The sequence below is a fragment of the Melopsittacus undulatus genome, chromosome 3 (genome assembly GCF_012275295.1).
Source record: "Melopsittacus undulatus isolate bMelUnd1 chromosome 3, bMelUnd1.mat.Z, whole genome shotgun sequence".
Classification (NCBI taxonomy): Eukaryota; Metazoa; Chordata; class Aves; order Psittaciformes; family Psittaculidae; genus Melopsittacus; species Melopsittacus undulatus.
The window spans coordinates 88,629,869-88,651,198 of NC_047529.1; the positions used below are offsets into that span (position 1 = coordinate 88,629,869).

A 21,330-nucleotide genomic window follows, 5' to 3' on the forward strand; every position below is an offset into this window, starting at 1 on the left:
CACTGTATCTTTTACTTTTATTCCAGATCACTTTTATTCCAGATCAACGGCTGGAAGTCTGGCCAAGCTTGTGTGCAGGACTGTGCTTTTAGGTTCACTTGCACGACTCGAGTGAAACAGACGTCTCGATGCTGTCCTTTAGCCTTGAGACGGTGCTTCCTCCAAACTTTTTACCTTCCTGGTGCTCAGAGCTCTTAGACGAACATAGCCTAAGAGAAGAGACTCCAAAACTGCGACTTCAGAGGGTGGTTTTGTACCCTTGCAGGATGGCGCCATCGTGTGACCAAAAAGGAGCACTGCACCCACATTGCTATGGACTCAATAAAACAAAGCCTGCTTTCTCAGCAGGTGGTCCTCCGCCAGTGACTTAATTTATTCTAGCTAAAAAAAAAAACCCAGAGCAGTTCTTGGACAAAGCCCGAGGATTAGCAAGCGAAACACAGCCTTCTTTTTAACCCCTTTGTAACTTCCACATAGAAACACTGCTTTGTGTTTCAGAACTCTGCTGCTTAGCCTGGAGAAGGAGGAGGGAGGCCTGGGGGCAAGTGGCAGTTGCACAGCACATTTGAAATAAAGGTTTAATTGTGGCAGGGTTTCAAGTTTTCATTCATTCAAGCACTGTGTCTCTTTTATAGTAGGAGCTTGTTATTTCCATTACCCCTGTCAGTTACTCATTTTCATTTCCAAGCCAAGAAGTTAATACTGATAAAACTTTAAAAGTTTGTATTAATGAAATAAATCTCACGCCAACTCCAAGAGTCTACCTCCTTTACAGCAATGAGTAAGCTGTTATTTATTCTGTGGTCTACACTCAGAAGTTTTTGAGCTATGTGTGTGGCTTGCAACCATATGGCTACATCAGGGGAGCCTTGACACTTACACGCCAGAAATGCTACCTCACTTCCTTCCTCCCCCGCTCCAAACCTAGCGCTCTTTTTTATCCTGTTCTTTCCAGATCATCTCCCAGTGCTCATAACCTTCCTTCCTTCCTTTTACTACACTACTAACTGCCTTCACCCTGGAGACTCCCTCCTTTTGTTGCCCATTGGGCTGCACCCAGCTTACACGTTTCTTTTCTGGGGCCTCCTTCTCTGTCCCACTGCGCAGGGGGGGGCAACAGTAATTGCCCTTCCCAACACTAGCCCACATCAGCTTTTCAACTTTGAAATAAAATACAGAAATGGCACAGTGCTGTACAGGGTCCAGCTTGGATGGAGTTAACTTCTTTGCAACAGCCCACCTCGTGCTGTGCTTTGCATTTGCAGCTACAACAGTATTGATAACATACCACTCTTGTGGCTACTTCTGAAGAGCGCTTGCAGTGTCAAAGCTTCCTCTTCAAGCTTACCGTTCAGAACATAAGGAGGATCATCTCCAGTCCAAAGGATGAAGTTTAGCCAGCACATGAGGTTCCACATGGCAGAGCTGGAGGAGGTGAGCAGGCACCAGGACAAGCTGCAGAGGTAGCTGCTCCACGGCCCAGGCCTAAGAGCCACCCAGGACCATAAGCCTAGTCACGGTCCCAGTGAAGGTCTGTGATGTGCCAGAAGTGTCCTGCCAAGGCCACAGCAAGCAGGACAGTGCAAGAGGACCATGAAGGGCTTTACGTTAGACAGCAGCTGCCAAGCTAAGCCATGCCATGCTCCCGCCCCAGCTGCCCCAAAGTCCAGCTCCACTTGCCTCTGTGCACCACAGCCTGGCTCACTTCCCTCCCCTGTGCCATGTGGATGGAGTCTTCTGCCTGAGCCAAACCTCATCCTTTGAATCTTACTACGAGGCAGATGGAACCACAAAATGTGATAAGCCACATTCCAGTCTCCCTTGCCCATGCACTACCTATAGATTAAAGCAGACATCACGTGAGAGTATCGAGTTCTTACTAGCTGTGTGCAAATGTGAATATTGTTTTACCACTTACATAAGAGTTTACATCTTTAGTCTCTATCATTTTCAAGCAACTTCTGTAGTTTAGCTAATGAAAGGAAGCTGTTTGATAAAGCTTCTACAGGCTCAAATGTGATTAATTTACCACAGTTTATTAAATTACTGTCAGCTGAGCTACAGTAAGTCCCAGGGCTTGCTCTTTAAGTGAATGCAAAACAACAAGCCTCAACTTAGATCAAAAAGGTCTCAGATAGGTCTTGGTAATTAACAGGCTAAAAATGTACCCTGAAAGTGACCACAGCTCAGATGACTTAAGCGTAATTGCTTAATGACAGTAAATCGAACAGAGTTCTAAGTAGTCAGTCTTTTTGATTATCATGAGATCACAGGATAATACAGCTGGGGAGAAAATTCAATAGATCAGACCAGGTTGCCCAGGGCTACACTGAAGAGCAAAACCAAACAAGTGAAGAGATACAAGCTTTCAAATGTTTTACTGTATTTGCACAGTTCTGCAGAGTAACCTACTGCACAATTGTCTTCAATAAAAAAATGTAAAACAACAGGTACAAAAATAAGCACTTTGAGTGCTTTAATCTTGCTTACTATGTAAGGGAGAGCAGGAGTTTTAACCCTCGGTGGCTTTTACACCAGACTATTGCTTCCAGAGGAAAAAGCACCATGGATGTGCTAAAGCCTAAAGCCTGACATCTGGTACCAGGCTGCAGCAAGCTCCCCAGGGCTCCCAGCAAGTTCACTGGGGCCAGCACAGGTACAGCAGATCCTGCACATCTAAAGTACATCCTCCTTCATCACTCCCCTTTCCCATTCGAAGGCTGGCTGTACAGCGATAGGTGCAATCCATGTTTAGAGGACCCTCTTCAGAACTTATCTCACTAGTCATTCAAAACCAAACAGCAACTGAGGATTTTCTGAGCACTGCAATACGAATTCACAACTGATGACATAGCACCAGGCAGGAATCATCATGCAGTGTACTTTTCCTCCCCATGTTTTCTTGCTTTGTGGTAGTGGTTGTAATCGTTATACAGATCCTTAAAGACCTCCCTTACACCTGCTGGTAGTGATGTATTTAAGAACTTGATGTCCCGTTCAATGCAAAGGTCAAGGATGTGATATATCCCTTCTGTGAGATGTTTCTTCACAGCTGGGTGCAAAGTCACCTACGAGAAGAACAAAACTGCATTACACTTGAAGACAAAAAGGCAAGACAACACCCTCTCCACAGTCAGTAGAGGTGGAATGCTGACAACATGTCACCCAGTGCATCACACCATCTGAAACAGCCCATTAGATAATATCCAAGATTTTGATACAGTATTTTCCTGATCTTTGCAAACATGTTTTGCAGAACAAATATGCCCCTTGCAATAAAACCTACAGAAGTGCTGCTACTACACACATCACTACTGATAATCTTGGAACCATATGAAATCCCTTCAGCAGAAGAACTGTAATTACAAAAACACAAAATACCTGTGCTGGATTACACAGTTCAGTAGTTTCTGTATGTCTCCTATTAGCTGTATGCTCCTAAGTCTCAGTTTCAGATGAGCTGTTCCTTTAGGCTACATTAAGTAGTCAATCAATTTTAACTTATCACTTAACAACTCGTTATTTATCTAACAATTTGTATCTGAGGACTTCAATGTACAAGCCTTAATAAAAGGAGCATTCAAGAAGCTCAGGAGATGTGCACTTCCTTGATCTGTTTTAACATCAGGAAAAAGGTACTTTCCCTGAAGTCATACAGAGAGTTGAAGGAATACCATGAATGACTCAGGACTTGGTGCCCTGCTCCTGCCATTACCCCTGCCCAACCCAAAAAACAGCAGAACCACCATGACAACCAGGATCATCAATGCTGACTGTGGAGACCTCTGGTGCTCCAGGCTAACTGAAATCTGTCTTGTGCTCACAAATCACTTGCTAAATTCTTCAGTGCCTGAAACAGTACTGGCCTCTGGCATCATCACATTATTTTTGCCACAGAACCATGTCTTATCTTCTCTGCATCCCAAAATTCACTTTATGCCTCCAGACCTAAGCCTCTGCACTCCAGGCCTTATGAAAACTACATAAAAAGCTGTCATTAAAATTCAGACTTCTTTCTTCCTGAGGCAACTAATAAACTTTGTGCTAATGAAGTGCACTCCTAATCACTGTGACAGACTCATGCTCTCTTCCTGCCCTAAATGTAAAACAGCTAGTATATGTTTTATTAGACCTGCTAACATAGCTGAGAAAAACATATAGCAGGCATTAAGGCACATAAGTGTTTCTTTGCATCTGTGACCCTGAAGAGTTTGCACATCCAAAAGGCTGTCATTTTTCCCCTCTGTGCCATTTGGTCTATTGGCTGGTTATAACAGATGTTATTTCTCCCTACATCATGCACTAATTTAACTGAAAAGTTGAGCTTCACAACTCTCAGTGAATGCACTGGGCTGTGAGCTCCCCTCCTAAGGCAGAGAAATGACTGAAGAGAACAAGGACAGGAAAAGCCACAGCTATTGACAAGATGGACCAGATGTCCCACTTGGGATAAGCAGATACCTCAGAGCTGCAGTTAATGGAACTGCATCCCTCACATCACAAATTAATCTGGACCCATGCCTTATTTGTGCCATTCTTGCTTTGCAGTGCAGTTTCTATAAACACCTTCTAATACCACTATGGGAAGCAGAACCGCAGAGCTAAACAGCTGCCACTACTGGCTGGTGGTTAATTATGCTAGTAAGTGTTTTATGGTCTATATAGTTAGCACAACCAATTTGTCAAGCATTACAGAGCTCTTGATGTGAGACATTAAAAATGTGAAGAGGTATTTCACTATTGTTGAATTAAGCAACAGTTCATAGACAACAAGGGAAAAGCACTGTCAACAGTATGAAAGGGGCTATAGATGCCACCCAAGCCAGCAGGGAGTCTTTCTAGATTAACACAAAATAAATCACAAGGATATTTTATTTCCTGATGTAGAGAAAAAGTACTGAGGGAACTGTTACTCAACTACTTCAGGAGTAAGAGACTGTTTAGGCCAGCAGCTTTCACCAGTTTTAGCTTGCACACCCTTAAAAGGGTTCCAGTCAGTGTGCAGATCCCCATACACAGACCTAAATCTACCAACATGTTTTTTATAGTTAACCTTTGCTGGACCCTGAGGGTTTTCAGACCACAGTCTTAAAGCCACCAATCTAGACTCAGACAAGATGAATGGTTGAAAGTTTTTCTCTCCCTCTGCAGCACAACATGAAAGATGTGCAGTGCCCCTCTTAAGATAGGCATGCTGAGGCCTCTCCTTCCTCTGATATCCACCAATTCTCACCAGTCTAATGAGCAAATAAATCATCACTTACTTGTGATCTATCTGTTCTGTCAGACAGAAAACTATCACAGTGTCTGGTGGCTCACTGCACCAATTCCCCTAAGCCCAAAGGTTCCATGTGTACGTTGCTGATCTGTGGTTCCAGCTATCATCCATCACCTTCTGTTTCCCACTGAAAGTATTGCACAAAACTTTCCTAGAAGTCTCATGAGACTCTGCACTCCTGCTAATACTGAGGTAAGTGTCCTTTCAACCTGAAAAGGTTATCTGACAACCTGAGTCAGGCTTTCTGACTTACATTCAGTAATGAACAGATTACAGAGTTCAGAGACAGTTAAATAGAGCAGAAGTAGCCTTACCAGTAATTTGTCCCTAGTATTTCCTGAATTACTATGTTTACTATGTAAACACTAACCAACTTATTTGGAATGTTAAATAACATGGCTAAAACTTGATATATCCCAGGTTATGTCAGGCAATAGGCTAAGGCAATAGAGAAGACCGTCAAGTTTAAGCTCAGGAACAACCTTCATGGTTAGTTACACAGGTTATACCATAAGCTTTCAGAAACACATCACCAGTTACGATATTTTTGTGGTAAAAGAGCCTAAAAACAAAAACTAAATTCCTTTCAGTATCTCAGCCCACACCCAGGCCAGAGGCCCAAATAATCAATTTGCAGGTACTTGCAACACAAAGCAGCATTCAAACTCTGGTGAAATCCAAATCCATTAGGCTGAACAGAACAACAATCTGAACTTAGGTCTGAATGTGAGAAGCTACTGACTTGGCTCTGGCATCTGTAATAGCAGGGATAGCTGTTTTTAGTAAGGACTAAAATGATAACTTTGGTTCCAAACGAGAATTACTGAGATTACAATTGTTCAGATTGGGAATTTTTTTTCCCATTCATTTACTCACTTAGACTGGATTAAAAGGCATTTTCCAAAAGAGAAGTTTTCTTCATTACTTTGCCAGATGAAGCCCTAACTGCTATCAGTCCTGAGCAACTGAGACTAGCTGGCAGAACCTAACCACTAGACAAAGAAAAACCAACACCCAACATGACAGAAAAGCAAAGCAGTTCTGTAAATAGGCATTGCATTGTTTTGCCTTAGAAGAAACACAGCTCACACCTTTAAAAATTTTTCCGGACCTGTGTATAAAAGATTCTCAGGAACTCTTGCTCAAAATAACAGTCTCAGTCAAACTTGTATCCCCATGAGATAGCAACCTCTTTCACTTCACAGATTTATAAAACTTCACACAGTTGCCTCTGGAACAGGAACTCCAAAGCTAGCACAACACCATGGCACTTTCAAGATGAATGAGAACATTTTACCTTCTGCAATTCAGTCACATACTGAGCCACAATGAAAGCAGAAAACACAGTGAAGTCCTCCATTTCTGCAGCAATATGAGTATACATCCGTTCCACCAAGTGTGCACACCTCAGTATAACTTCAAACTCATCTGTGTTGCCTAAAACAGAAAGAAAATTGCAGCCTGGTATTTGAGGTTTAAAAAAACCTAGGAAAATAACCCAAAGAATCACCCAGTCTTACATGGTTCTTGAACTATGTGAAGCCAACACCAATATGCCCACTTTATCTTCTTTCTTATCAAGCTACAGCTGAGAGGTCGCCACACCTCCACAACACACCATATGGATCTTACAATGGTTATTTTGTAAGAGCACACTGAGTCCAACTCCACATGCAGCGCAAGGCAAAAAGTATGTTGTAAATGCTGAAGTACTAAAAACAGCAGCTATGGTCCCTTCCATGATTCAGTCCTAGCTAGCACTGTGGAGGAGAGAACAAGGAGACAGGAAAATTGCATTCTTTATCTACAGGAAAATCAGAAGACATATCTTAGAATGTCTGCTAAGACACTCTTAGAAACAGCATAGTAAGAAAGATCTATAATAATAGAGCTCTATTATGTGGAATATAGCAGCAGAAGCCACTTTCATGTGATCTGTTATGAAAACAGAACAATCTTGCAAGGATAAACAGCACTTTTTTCAACCTGAGGATGCCACATACCATAAGTTTCCCATGACCCTTGCCTTACATAAACATATTGCAGAAACAAGCAAATTCTTGAAGTCTGGCACCAATCTTTCGTTCATTTCGAACATACAGATGTACCATTTAATCCCAACTGATGCTTCAGATATGTGTAATGTTCTGGCTTTACGCTTAGCATAATGGTGACAGTTCAGGTCTGGAGTAAACATAGCTCCAGTCTCAGGAGACTCCATTTAGTAGGATTGACCTGGGGTTATAATTCAGGCATATTAGCATGTATCACTAGAGTTCACAGCCACCGTGCTGTCAGGCACATGGGTTGATAGGAAGAGCACAGCAAACCTTACCAGCTCCTGTCTACTTACCAGCCAGGCAGTGGAGAATAACTTAATCATCAAAAGCAATGCTGTCTGAATGCAGCTCCACAGGAGTTACCTTCATAAGCCCACAGTACTACAAACCTCATCCTCAATTTTACATAAAGGACAGAGACGGCTAACTGTTTCAGTGCCACAGCTAAGTTCTGAGGACTTTGCTTCTGGTGTCAGACTGCCCTGACTCCTCTTCTAGAACATATATAAATTACAGTGTGTATATATAAGGCAAAAGTGGAAAAGATATGGTACCTCTGTCTCCTTTCTGACGTCCTTCATGCATGACAGAAACAACCAGACGATGGAAACTGTTCAGAAAAGATGGTGCTGCTTTCAACAGCACCTGCAAAGACACAAAATAAAAACATCTGAGATTACGTAGTAAACAGGGTGGAGAGGGTAGAGGTATACCACTCCATAGTCTGAGGGAGGTGAACTCCTGTGAAGGAAACTATATAGCTTATAGAGTTGTCAGGAGCAGGGACGATCTTTTCCTTCGCATCCACACAGCATCTCGCATGAGAATCCTGGGACAGAACTGCAGTCCTGGCCATATGCTAATATAAATAACAAGTAAATGTTAGAGTTACTTCATCTCTCCAAAGTAGCATTTGAGTCAGTACCCTAATGTCTAAGGAATTTGCTCTTGCTGGTAGAGATCCTATGTAGCCAGACGGATTCACAGAACACAGGGGCCAGTAACTCTACAGATCACTGTGTGAAAACAGCCTGGCTAGGCAGCTTTCTACCACAGGGTTTTTGTAAGGGCATTTTAGCAATATGTACTGCTTTGCTTTTTAGAATTTGACATTTTCCCATCTTTCACTTTCTTCACTCTCAGTCCTAGTATAACTGCATGAGGCCCTTTTCCTTTTTTCTTCCACCTCTGCCTACATATTCCATATATTCCTGGCATGACTTAATTTTCCTATGCCAGAAGGCTGACAAGAACACCAGGATGGTACAATGTTTTATGGTCACCAACTTCTAACATGTCTAAGCCCTGTTTTCAAAGAACTACAGAATCTTGATCTCCAGTGAGAATGAGTTTCTAAAGCCTGAGCCATATGTGCTTCCAGAAATCCATCATTAAAAAGGGGAAAGTTTTCTTCTAATCTAGCATCAGATGTTGTTAAGCAATCTGCTGCCAAAGACCAATAATACAGGCATAAATCAAAGCAGGAGAGCAACTGAAGTTATGTGACATTCAGATTCTCAGCCTTTTAAACAACAACAGACACAAGGCACTTTCAAACTATCAGGACAAATTTCAAAACCACTGTTAAAAGGAATTTGTTATCACAGGCTCCTGTGCTGGTTCTTTCAACCTTTCCCCCCTCCTCCCACTCCCTCACAGATATACCTTTGGATGACATTGCACAATAGAGAAGAGCACTTCATGGACTCCCAGGAAGACACCACGATAGTCTTCTGTCTTCAGATGACTGAGAGGGACTGTTAAGAGAATGCTGAATGCCAATGCCACGTGGTGTGGATTTATGAGAACCCCTTCTCCTTGCCTCAGCAGAGCTGCTACAGTCTCTAGAATAGGTATGACTATGGTGGAAATCAGTGACTGGTCCTGGCAGGCCTCTTTGGTTTGCATCTACAAGAAGACAAGAAAAAGGTAAGAAGGAGTGTATTAGCCACCTGTGACTAGTATTCACATACCAGAAAGCCACTGTGCTCTGACTTGAGTCCATGGAACTAGACATGCAAGCTGGAGTGGCAGGGACGCTTTGCACTTCAACCATTTCTGTGCAACTGCGCCCTGGGTGAGGGTGACTGTGATGCATTTCAAGTGAGCATTGATAAGAGTGTGGAACTGGAACTCCCCAGTCCCCTGACAACCAGCACCTCTTTGCACCTCCTTACATGAATGCACTGATGCTGTTCTCTCTTCTACACACAGGCAGAAAGTGCATGCTCATGAGTCCCAGGCATTACAAGGTCAACCTTAGACAAATTCTGGTCTATAGACACCACCACAAAAGAAGACTAGCCCTGTCACTAAGTTTGTATGTTGTACACATGATGCAGGGGAAACGGGTTTGGTTACTTTCAGTTTTGTTTCCCCTTCATAATTCAGTGAATTTATACTATTATTTTTTTAATATGAGTACTCTATGAGCTGCTGGCTCCTACTGTGACATGTGGCTGAGAGTTACCTTCTCCTTTGGCCAAGAAGAAGGACAGGAGACTCAGACTATTCTCTGCAGCCTAAAACATTTCTCCCAAGCTCCAGATTACATGGTGCAGTCCCAGAGAATTAATGATAATAGAAATGGATGACCTACACACTGCACTATGGGAGCAGATTTAATTAAGGAAGGATGAGAGGAAGGGTCTAGACCAAAAACCAAAGTGCAGGTGAATCTGGTGTGGATTTGGCTAGTATCATGACATTTTTGCTCCTGTATGCCTCCGTGCATGTTAGATGTAACCACTACAGACTTCAACAAATAAAAGCAATAGGTAATGAGGTTATAATAACAAGATACTTACAGCTAAAGCTGTGATTATCTGTGGGCTGGCAAACCAGAAAGCTTTCTCTTTGTCTCCACTTAATGGGCAGCTGAGCAACAATTTGGTTATTGTAACAGCTGACAGTACTTCCTGCAGAAAGCAGATTGATGATCAGTCACAAGTACAAGAAGCACTGGCTCCTTTCAAGTATACAAGAGTTCTTCCAAGGGCAGTGGCAATTTTGAGCATTATCAGAGCCTTGACACATGCAAGTCCTCCCACCAACACATCACTTTGGAAACTGTGAAGCAAGCAGCAGCTCAACAAAATTCAATATGCTGAGCAGCACTGGCGCAAATGTACTGCATGCTACCTTTATTTTAGAATAAACTTACTGCACAAATAGGCTTAGGTGATTTCGAAGACAGGAAAACCTTCAGCTGCCACTAGGTAACAGAGGGAAGCAGAAGAAATACAGGGACACCAGTACACCGTACACTAAGAACGCTGCATTTGGCAGCAAGGGTTTTTATTTACTTGTTGATTGATAAAAGAAATGTATTACAAACTACACTCAGGTGGCAGGAATTATATTCACAGTATAAGAATTCCAGACAGACTTGGATATACCCATGTCTATTTCAGACATACTTATGTCTAGTTCTAACAATTAAGAGCCAGATAAAGCACCAAGTTTAATCCAAGTTTCATTCTCAAGTCACTAAACTTTCTATGGAGGATACAACTGGCTTTTTTGCCAAAAGTGTTCCATATGTCACCACAGCTGCTTAAGCTGCTCTGGAAAAAGGCATAGTATGTAAAAAGCTACTGAGTGGTATCTAGTTATTACAGACTAAAAGTCCTTATAGATACAAATACCAAAAGCACCAGTGCAGTTTTGGTTTTACTTAAAAATGCCAATATTTCTGCAAATGCCTTTAACCCTGTTAAAAAGAGCCACAAGCAAACACTGGTTAAACTCACTGGTTGCTAGAATCTGTTGAGCAAGAATGCTCATCAGCAAATATTAAAAAAGAATGTTCCATCCCTGGCAGTGTTCAAGGCTGGACAGAGCCTTGGGTGACATGGTTTAGTGTGAGGTGTCCCTGCACATGGCAGGGGGTTGGAACTTGATGATCTTAAGGTCCTTTCCAACCCTAACTATTCTATGATTGTATAAGAATCCAACATGGCATTTAGCATCACAGCTATGTGACTTCTGTTAACAATACACAGAATTAACACTGTCCTTAAGCTGGACAGAAAACTTTCCAGCCAGTTTCCATGATCTTTCCACCTCTCTCAGTATACAGAGAAAAAAAATATATAATGTTTTGGGGTACTGAGACACTGGCACAGGTTGCCCAAAGAAGTGGTAAATGCCCCATCCCTGACGTGTTGAAGGCCAGGTTGGACAGAGCCTTGAACAACCTGGTCTAGTGGAAGGAGGGTTGGAACTACATGATCTCTAAGGTCTTTTCCAACCCAAACCATTCTATGATTCTATTGTCCAAAACATACCTTGCCACAGTCATCAAACCATAGCCATGAAAATTAATTTGACCTGACCACTGAACATGAAGCAGGAAGAGGGAAACATATTTATCAGACGTCATTCAGCCAAGGAAATTTTTTTCAAGATACAGAAAACTGAAGAAAGAAGTTGACAATAAACTAAGCTCATGCCTTACTGTCCTGGTTTGAGCAGTAGCAGTCATTTTTAATCCTTCTTGGTAGCTGGTGCAGTGCTGTGTTTTGACTTTCGGGCTGGGAACGGTAGCTGATAGCAAGCATGTACTGAGTTACTGCTCAAATGTTTGGTTTGTCCAAGGCCTTTTCTGAGCCTCATGCTCTGCCAGGAAGGTGGGAGGCCGAGAGGAAGGAGAGACAGGACACCTGACCCAGGCTAGCCAAAGAGGTATTCCATACCATAGCACGTCATACCCAGGAGGTAACCAGGAGTTACCCGGAAGGGCTGGAGCTCTGGGGGGATGGAGGAGGTATCAGTTGGTGCTCGGTCAGGCAGGGTGGGGTGAGTTATGGGTCGGTGGCTGGTGAGGTGTTGTATTCTCTTCACTTGTTGCTTGCTTTATCATTATTATTTGTAGTAGTAGCAGCAGGAGTGATTTGTGTTATACCTTAGTTATTAAACTGTGCTTATCTCAACCCGTGGGGGCTACATTCTTTGGATTCTCCTTCCCAACTCTCCGGGAGCTGGGGGAGTGAGGGGGAGAGTGAGTGAACGAGCTGTGTGGACTTGGTTTTAAACCACGACACTTACTTTAGCCTTCTGTTGCCAAACGTTCCTCATTTCAAGTCCCTGCAGCACCAACCTCATTATGGTATAAAACTCTTCATCAGAGCAGTTTCCCAGCAGCTGGGCAAGCACCTCTGTCAGCTCCATCTCCATACTTTGGATCACCTGGGTTGTGATTGCAGGACCTGCATATTCAAGAGGCATAAACATGTCTTAATCAATTCCCAAGACAAGGACTTCCACAGGTAAAAACAGAGTGAACTGAACCTCAGAATAGCTCTGTGGGTACCTTTTTAATACTCAACTGCACACAAGGACCCATGCTTTCCCTTTACTTCTGTCCCCACAAATGCAATTACCTGCAATTCTCAAGTATTTCCTACCCTAGGGTTCACAGAGCAGTCACAATAGCAAGCCTTCAGTAGTATGGAAACACTGCAACAAAGCATGTCCACAAGCCAAGGGACTAGGCTAAACAAGCCACAGGCTTTTACTACAGATCCTGCCAGAGAACCATGACATGTCACAAAAGCATTAAGCTGACAAGTTTAGCTCTCTGCTGATCGTAAGTCTCACTCCCCACCTACTCAATTATTACTATGTAGACAGTTCTAGACTAACTTGTATCTTAAATGATTCTAAAGGCTTGGTTTTTAGATCCACAAGTATCCACAGGTAATGCCAAAAGTGCTCTTCAACAGGAATCTGTATTTCACCTTATTAAACACTTCACTTATTCATCAGAAATTCTTACAGCTTTTTACAGTGAATAATTACGTCTCCAGGCTAAAGCACTTTACCAATCTTCGCTAATAATGTGAAGCACAGGATGAAACAGGAGAAAAGCGAGAAGAAAAATAACAGCAATCGACACATCCTCCTTGTCTGTGGTTCTGATGTGAAATCCTGGCTCCTAGTACCCCCACTGGAGTCTGCAAAATGCTGAAGGATCAAAATGCAGGCCAGGGAAGAGACAGACTAAGCCTCTATCTATGAGTTTTAGCTCAAACTCAGCTGTGCAAATTCAAGGTCAGATTTTCCATGGAGAGCTGTGTTCTGTTCCTAACTACCTAATACCAATAAAACACTGACATTATGACTGTAGTTACCTGAGCAGCAGCCTTCAAAGTGGGGTGTGTACACCCCAAGGTGTGCACAAGAGAATCCATTGAAATGCATGAATTATAAATGAAATATCCTTCATAAATAAAATGTAAAAATTGTATTTATTTCATTTTTATCTCATGTGTATGCTTTGTAATGTATCTAGCATACTAGTAGTGTTGCCCATGCATATAATTTACAAATAAACATACATTGAGGCTGTATGCCCATGTTATTTTTGGAGAGCATTGCACTAGAGCATGTTAGCAGGAAGCCTGAGAAATTCCAACTGTCTGAAGAAGTCAAAGAGAACAATTATGCCTGTGCTGTGCTCAGTTCACCTCTTGTTCTGAACAACAAATGTAAAGGAGCCATTAAGTCACACAGCTGGCAAGAGAGGTTTTACATGTAATTTCTATCCCTGGCTCTTTATCTGAGGGGGATAAAGCAATTGATCAACCAATCTCCTACAGCCTTTATCAGAATTATGGGTGTTCAGCATCCTTAAGTTAGGTGACTTCCATTGTCCTACAACCTTGCCTTATTGGATACAAAAATAGATGAGTTATTTTAATGAGGTCCTCCAAGATCCCCAGATAAGCCATACCAGATTTGCCCTGGTCCACATTGGCTGCTTCAGTGGTGCCAACTATAGTGACTATATGAGTAGGACACTGCACCTTCAGCCCTACATGCAGAAGCATTACCATGTTCCCATTACTGTCAAAATGCTCTACAACGATGAGCAACGCAGGATCTCAATTTATTAAGAGGTTCACATCTTCCAAAGGATCATTACTGAATTAGATGGTGGCTGTGGTCCAGGTACCACAACATTGCCTCCTTGAAAATTTTCCTGTTTTGCCTTTATAAAAGGATAGCCTACTGTTTTAACACAAGTAAACCAATACAGACTTTTCAGAAAGCTCTATGGTTTCCTAAATGGCTATTAACTCGCCTCTGTGCTGCAACATTATCAAAGGAGGTGGAGAAAAGGAATTTTCATACCAGTGAGAAGCTTTTTCATAGCAAAAACAACAGTGACAGCAGTTTCTTTCCCGGGATACAGCTCTGGAACTGAGCAGAAGACTGTCAGGAACTGCAACGAAAACCGAAGGAACTGCAGATTATCCCCTGCACACGGCAGCTCTTTCAGAATCTGCGAGTAAAACTCTTGGTACAGTTTAATACGTGGTTGCTCCAAAAACCCACTGGGCTCCTTCTGCCAGCCCTGGACAGCATGGCTCAGATCTGCTTTAAGAAGGGTAGTGACAGATGGTATGAATGCTACAGGCAAAGGCTGGTTTGGGGTGCTCCTCTGAACCCCTTGTTCAACAGTTCTGACCATCTGCAGAACTACTGGCTCCAACAGAGCAGACAGCACATCCAGAGAGTGTGGCTTTTTTTCTGGCAGCTGCTGAAGGTAGCGCGTGACAACATGACAGAGTGTGGTGAATGCCATGAGCAGTAACTGCCCAGCCGCAGGATTCCCATTTCTGCAGCCCTTGCTTTGGGCTGCACCAATGTCCAGCTTGCAGCTCTCCAGGAAATACATGAACTTTTCCAAGTTGAGCCTCACGCTTTGCCTTCTTTCAATAATCATCTGAAGGAAGTTTTCCAAAAAGGCCTGGACTTCCTGGAGATACTGTGCCCAAATAGGAGCAGTCAAGACATCAGTGAAGAATTTGCTAGCTGTAAGCTGGGAGGTCATGACCACCTCAAGAACATCGCTGGCGTGAAACACCTTAAGAACAGAGTTGATGTTCCTGCCATCTTGCAGGCATCTCAGGAGGTGGAAGCAGGTGGTTAAAAACTTCAGCAGTAACAGTTTGCTGCAAGAGACTCTAACCCTGGTATTGGCCAGCAGGGACAGCAGCACCAGAAAACACCGGGTACAGTCAGAGGGAAGAAGATTGTCTAGTTTCAGAAGAGAAGCAACTTCTAGCAAACCCAAGAAGCTCTCTAGATGGCTTTCTTTCAGGATGACAGGGTGGCCATTTTTTGCTAACAATACTATACACTGGGCAACATTCTCTAGTGTCTTCCAAGACAAGCTGAACTCATCCTTCAGCAGTTTGTTTTCTAATGGTGCTTCCAATAGGTCAGCAGGTCTGCAGCCAGCCAGGATTTCTTCATGCCAAGGGATGTTACCTGCAGACAGCTGTTGAAGTGGCAGATCTACTGAATCCCTGGCAGCAGTGGACAACACCCTAGTGAACTGATGAATAAGCCTAGTCATAAAAGCACAATGCAGGACCTTCATTTCTGGGAGAAAGGAGCTATGCATCAAACCAAGAGATACCTTTCCAATGCTGATGGAAAGCTCCTCATCTGTGGCAGCTTCCTGAGCCTTGACCAATACTAATGTCTCTAGAAGCAGATCTGCCATGTACTCTACATCTTTCAAGGATATATATGGCAACAGGATAGTCAGGTTGGATATGATAAGGTGCCAGTGTGCTGTGGGGTAGGTGAGATCACTTATTGCAATTATATCTCCATCCCATGGTTCAGATTCTCCCCTGCTCATGCTGGATCTTCCAGACTCCAAGATGAAAGCTGCAGCATGCTGCAAGGCCTGTAGGTCAGCTTTGTTCTGCACTAAGATCATCTTCATTTTCTGAAGTGTCAGCAGTTCTAAACAGTATTTACTAGTGGAGGTAAAACTATTTGCAAGTTCCATTACTCTGTCCCAGTACTGCTCCTCCACACCAGGGAGGAGCGCAGAAATGCCCCAGTGCCTTGCAGCAGATTCAGTAACAGCACCAGCACTTTCAGCTCCTGGAGACACATACTTACTGCAGCTGATACCAAACAAAGTGTCTACTTCAACCCAAGTGTAAACAAGGAGGAGAGCAGAATCACTAGCCTTTCTTAGCCAAAGGTCTGACTTCTCTTCCTCTCTCCTAGGAGCCTGCAGCAGCTTCATCAGTGGCTGAATGATTCCCTTCTGCATCTTCGCCAACAGACTCTGAGTGCGAAGGACCACAGGGGAAGGAGTGATATCATCTAGGCTTCTCATGTTGAACAGAAAAGCATGCAGCACTGAGCACACTGACAGCAGCTTCAATGACATGTCAACTGATCCTTCAACAGCAGGAATGATAAGGGTCTGGCATTTCTCCACGAAGAGACACAAAATGTCCAGAATCTGGTTGGGTGGCAGTTCAAGGAGGCACTCACGAAGCTTTATTGTCAGGCCAGCAGAGAAGACAGGCAGCCTCAGCTCATCAACTGCTGGCTGGCAGATGACTGTCAGCACCTCCTCAAAGAGCCGTGGGAACTGTCGCAGCTTGGAATAAGTCTGAAACACAGCGCTGATGAGAGTCTCCTGGGGCTTCTTTGTACGTAGCTCGGAGACCTTTGCATCAATCCAAGCCGAGGCCACTAAGTCATCCAGGTCTGGCTCTAATATAAGGTGGTTTAATGATATCAAGAGTTTGAGACACCTGAACCAAGCAGGGATGGAAGCTTGGGAGTGCCTCATCAACATCTGTGCTAGCTTACGGTAAAACCCAAATTGTACCTCCTTGTGCCGGATACGGTCACTGGCAATATTATAGATATCATTGCTAAGCACCAAGCTCAGAAGCTGTTCCAAAGCAAGCAGCTCCGTGCTCCAGTCCACAGGTGAGAGCATATCCTCCCTCATGCCCTGTTGCAAGCCAGAGAGCCTGAGACAGCCAAAAAGCCTGCTGAACATGTGGAAACATACAAGGTGGTTTTCTGCCTTACAGTATGAGTCCAGAAAGAGCTTATATAGCAACGACACTGACCCAGCCACAACAGCTCCATGGAGGGCAGGTTCACAAAAGTCACTGCCCAGCTTGGTCTGCACTGTGTCGACTGGTAGCAAAAGATTTTTCAAAGCTCCTTTCTTCTTCTCCTGGAGTTCCTGTTCTGGCAGCAGCTCCTCTTTGTAGGATGAGAAAAGCTCAGGCTGGAATAACCCAGCCTGCAGCAAAGTTTCTACCTGATTTCGGATTTCTCTGTTCAGGTGTTGACGCACATGGTTGTCATCTGCTTGTGTCCAGCTCCTTGCAGTCATCAAGTGCCTCAGAAGCAGACATGGCTGCAGCATGTGACTTGTCACATGCCCAAACACACGATTTGGGTTAGTTTGCTGCCTCTGGATCAGGAGGTACTGAGCAAAGGTAAGATGGAGTATGCTGAACAACTGGGAGTCCACAGCATTGTCAGAAGCCAGCTGCTGACATGTCAGCTTGGACAGGTTGCTGAGGAGATCAACCAAGAGCTCGCACTTTGCTGTGTAAATGATGGAGAGCGAAGGAGTAGAAAGGATGCCACTGGAGCAACTCAGCACCGTGCCAATGTTTTCCTGTGTTTTTTGAGAACAGGCCTCTGATAACCTCTTATTTATGACCTGTGGGGTAGGAAGGAAAAAAAAAACAGTCACTTTTGCACACAAAGATAAAGTTCATAATAATGAACCAACACCACCTTCTGTGAGCTGCCAATAACTGGTGCTGGGTTTCTCACATCAGAGGTCTCAGACTAGAAGCTCCTCTGGTCAGAACTGTGTCCCTGCATTTGTTTGTACCACAGGATGAATGAGAAAGCCCTCATTCAGTATCAGTACTACTGGCAGCAGCCTAAGATTATCTGTACTAGATCCTAATAATTGATCCTATGGAAAGGGAGTAGGAAGAAAAACTAGAAATTTCCTCCATTTTTGCAAGGCCCCCAAACTTCTGCTCTGAACAACAAACCTCCACACAACACACATCCCACCTTTGATCCAGGAAGCTTATTCAATAAGAATGCCCATGACTAAATAATCATTTCTGTATTTTAAAAAGAGAGAGCTTCCTATGCTGATGTGTGGAATGTGAATGACTGTTCTTTCTCCTCTTTGAGGGTAAAAAACAGATATAAAGAATTAATGTTTACTTAAGCTTACATTTCCCTTCCTTTTCTCAATCTTTGTGTTGATTTATCTTTGATCCCCTTTGCATTTGCTCCCTTTTCTCACCTCCAGGTAATCTTGTCAGCAAACAAATTCAGTAGCAATTTACAAATCTACCTCTATTCCAGAGTTAAAAACCTCACTTGTCTCCTTACACCTTGCAGTGGATGTTTTATCTCCACAATGCAAGCCCCCCTGGATTAAAAAACATCCTTAAATTCTTTGCACTGGATGCTTTACTATCTCTGTCCTTGGTCTTTAATGTACTCTGGTCTGTCACCTAAACTTCAGCCAGACAGGTGTTCACCCTCAGACCAGGTTTAAATTTGGCACACTTTCTGTGTAACATCTCTGAAGCACAGATTTCATCCAACCAATTCCCTGTACCTCACAACTCAATTTCTGCAGATAAAGGCAGTCTTCTCTCTCTTTCTTCCATATCATCACAACTAAAAGCCTCATTTTCCCAGTCATTTTCACTGTCTTTACAGGCTATTTCTGTAACCAGGAAGCTGAATAAGAAGCTACACTTTCTGGTTCAGTTCTAAACTGTAACTGAAGTCTCCCCTACGCACTTTCACCTGAGGCTAAAATAATGCTATGATTAAGATCAATAATGATTCAGTGTCATCACTTATCATAAGTTATCATAAGAAGCTGCAGGGTCTGCTGGATAGCACGTCACAGTACACAAGTATTCAAGCCAAACACACTGATGAGCCCTACTGTGAGGGAAAACAGTCTCTCTCCATAAGATTTACAGCCAAAACAGCAATATAAGCAGTAAATAATATAGAAGAGCAACATATGGAACTAAGCCTATTGCAATACTTAGACCACTTCACTCTCAGAGTTTGAAGAAGTAAAAGACAGAGAGGAAAATTATTCTTATACGACTTTGACATTTTTTGCCTTAGTCCTGCACAAATACAAACTGTATTGCAGAACAGAAAAAGAGAAGTTTTTAGTAGAGATCCTAAAAACCATCAGATTAATTATTATATGATTCATGTAATGCCTGACACTGTGAGGAAGAGTCCTACACTGTAGAAAATACAAACGTCTATCTAGCACGTAACAAACATCCCCAGTTTTAGTTACCTGTGCTACTGAAAAACTGAGACCAATTGTCTTGCCACTCTTTAAGAGATTCTGTAGCCTTTTACTGTGGATAACGTTGTCTAGATATGCCCAGAGTTTCTCAACAACTTCATCCTCCAGTTCAAGTTTCTTATTGTAGTATGAAACCAACACATGGCTTACCCAATCGAGTAATACCTGTTAATAAAAGGGAAAAGAAATAACTTTTAATAACCCCCATGTGAAAACAAGGCAAAAGTAACACCTCTTCACAATTAGACACCTGTGTCTTGAGAACTGCTCAGCATCCAAGCAGGACAGGTTCTGAACAAGCAGAGAAGTTCACCCTTGTAGACTGCAATTCTTAAAAGCCTTCATTCTAAATCCAGTGTTGGCCTTGTACCAACTCAAAATAGCTCTCAAGAGACAACATCCTAAGGCCCTTTCATCAGGGCATAATTCTGATAACCAATACTGATTTGCCAATACAGTCTTTTAAATAAAAACATAAAAAATGAGATGATTTTCACTTTCTGACAATTATTATTATTTTCACATTCCCCCTCTTCGTATGTTTAAATTCACTACCTAGAAATTCAGGCCTAGGAATTCAGCTGTGTGCAAACTGGAAAAGGCTGAAACATGCTAAATTAAATTACTGATTTAAAAATACAATTATGGTGTAGGTTTAATATTCCAAGTAACTGAAATAATGAAACACGGGTCTCTGATGGTGAACAAGACCCCACAAAACTTGCAGTGCAAGACACCCCTCCCTAGGGGAAACACTTAACAGATCCTCAGGATACAGGCTCAAAACAAACAATTTGAGGGAACAGGGTGGGTTCCAAGCAGAGGACACCAAACCACCTTCCAATATGCAGCCCATGAATCCACAGCACACTCCTTGCACACACACAACAGGTTCAGAACACCAGAAAACACATGTCTAGTGGCAGTCAGTTCTCCCTCCCCGAAGGTTTTGCTCTTAACCATGAACAGAAGCATCCTGTATGGGATATAATAACCAGTGTTAATGACAGCTGTGAAGACAGTGGTTTTTCAGCTCAGAGACACAATTCGTGCACTACTCTCTATAAGAAAGATTTTCTTCCTGCCCTAACGCAGACCTTCCTGCTGAAACTACTTGAAAGATGATGTTATGTAAACATTTTGTACCACCACACAAATGAAGAGACACCACATCACAGCTATATTGGCACAACTACCGAGGGAGAGTCCAGAGCTAGACCTGGATTCTATGAATTAATTCATGCTCAACAGCAATTAACTACTGGGATTTTTTGGGTTTTCCCTTCCGCCGCTTACCACTAAGAGCACTAACCTGTTCTTTATTAGGTAGAACACACTGGTGGGAAACCCACGCAAACCGCGCTAGCTTGAGTTTATCCTCCCAAGAAGTCTTGGCACTTTTCAGCTTCTGGTAAATCCCGGAGTAGATGGCTGCCATGGGGACCGGCACGGCAAAGGCTACAAGTCACGGCTGAAACAAACTTCACATGAGAAGAAGGCAGCACATCGGAAAGGCCGCCCTGCAACCGCAGCTCCTTGCTCATGGCCTGACCACCCCGACCGCCTCCCCCTCGGCGGGGCAGAGCAGGCTCCGCACACCCCGCTCCCCGGAGCACATTTCCCACCCTCACCCCAGACCCCGGCCCCCTCGCCGGGATCCCGGCACGGCGCGGCCCTCACCGTGCTGCCAGGCGCACGCCACATACTCTCCCCGCCTCCCCTCCACCCCGCTGACCTCTGTCCCCGCCAGACAGCCACAGCCGATCGCCGATCGCGGAAGGCGGTGTGTGGGGCGCCCGCACCCATTGGCGGCCGGAGGGCGC

At 43.5% G+C, this 21,330-nt stretch overlaps 1 protein-coding gene across 2 annotated transcripts; it reads right to left on the reverse strand.

Annotated features, from left to right (window-relative positions):
- Positions 1–400: 400 nt before the first annotated feature.
- URB2 (URB2 ribosome biogenesis homolog) lies at positions 401–21,325 on the reverse strand. 2 transcript variants are annotated; one of them, XM_034060298.1, is made up of 10 exons: positions 21,243–21,325; positions 20,820–20,978; positions 19,496–19,672; positions 14,476–17,851; positions 12,388–12,548; positions 10,146–10,256; positions 9,004–9,246; positions 7,893–7,983; positions 6,576–6,715; positions 401–3,068 (listed from the first exon to the last, which is right to left on the reverse strand). In XM_034060298.1, the coding sequence occupies exons 2-10, from the start codon at positions 20,943–20,945 to the stop codon at positions 2,871–2,873; spliced, it is 4,623 nt and encodes a 1,540-aa protein (XP_033916189.1). In that variant the 5' UTR covers positions 20,946–20,978; positions 21,243–21,325; the 3' UTR covers positions 401–2,870. The 2 variants fall into 2 exon arrangements, with proteins under 2 accessions (XP_033916189.1, XP_005148644.2); XM_005148587.3 differs by lacking the exon at positions 21,243–21,325 and adding an exon at positions 21,188–21,238.
- Positions 21,326–21,330: the final 5 nt, after the last annotated feature.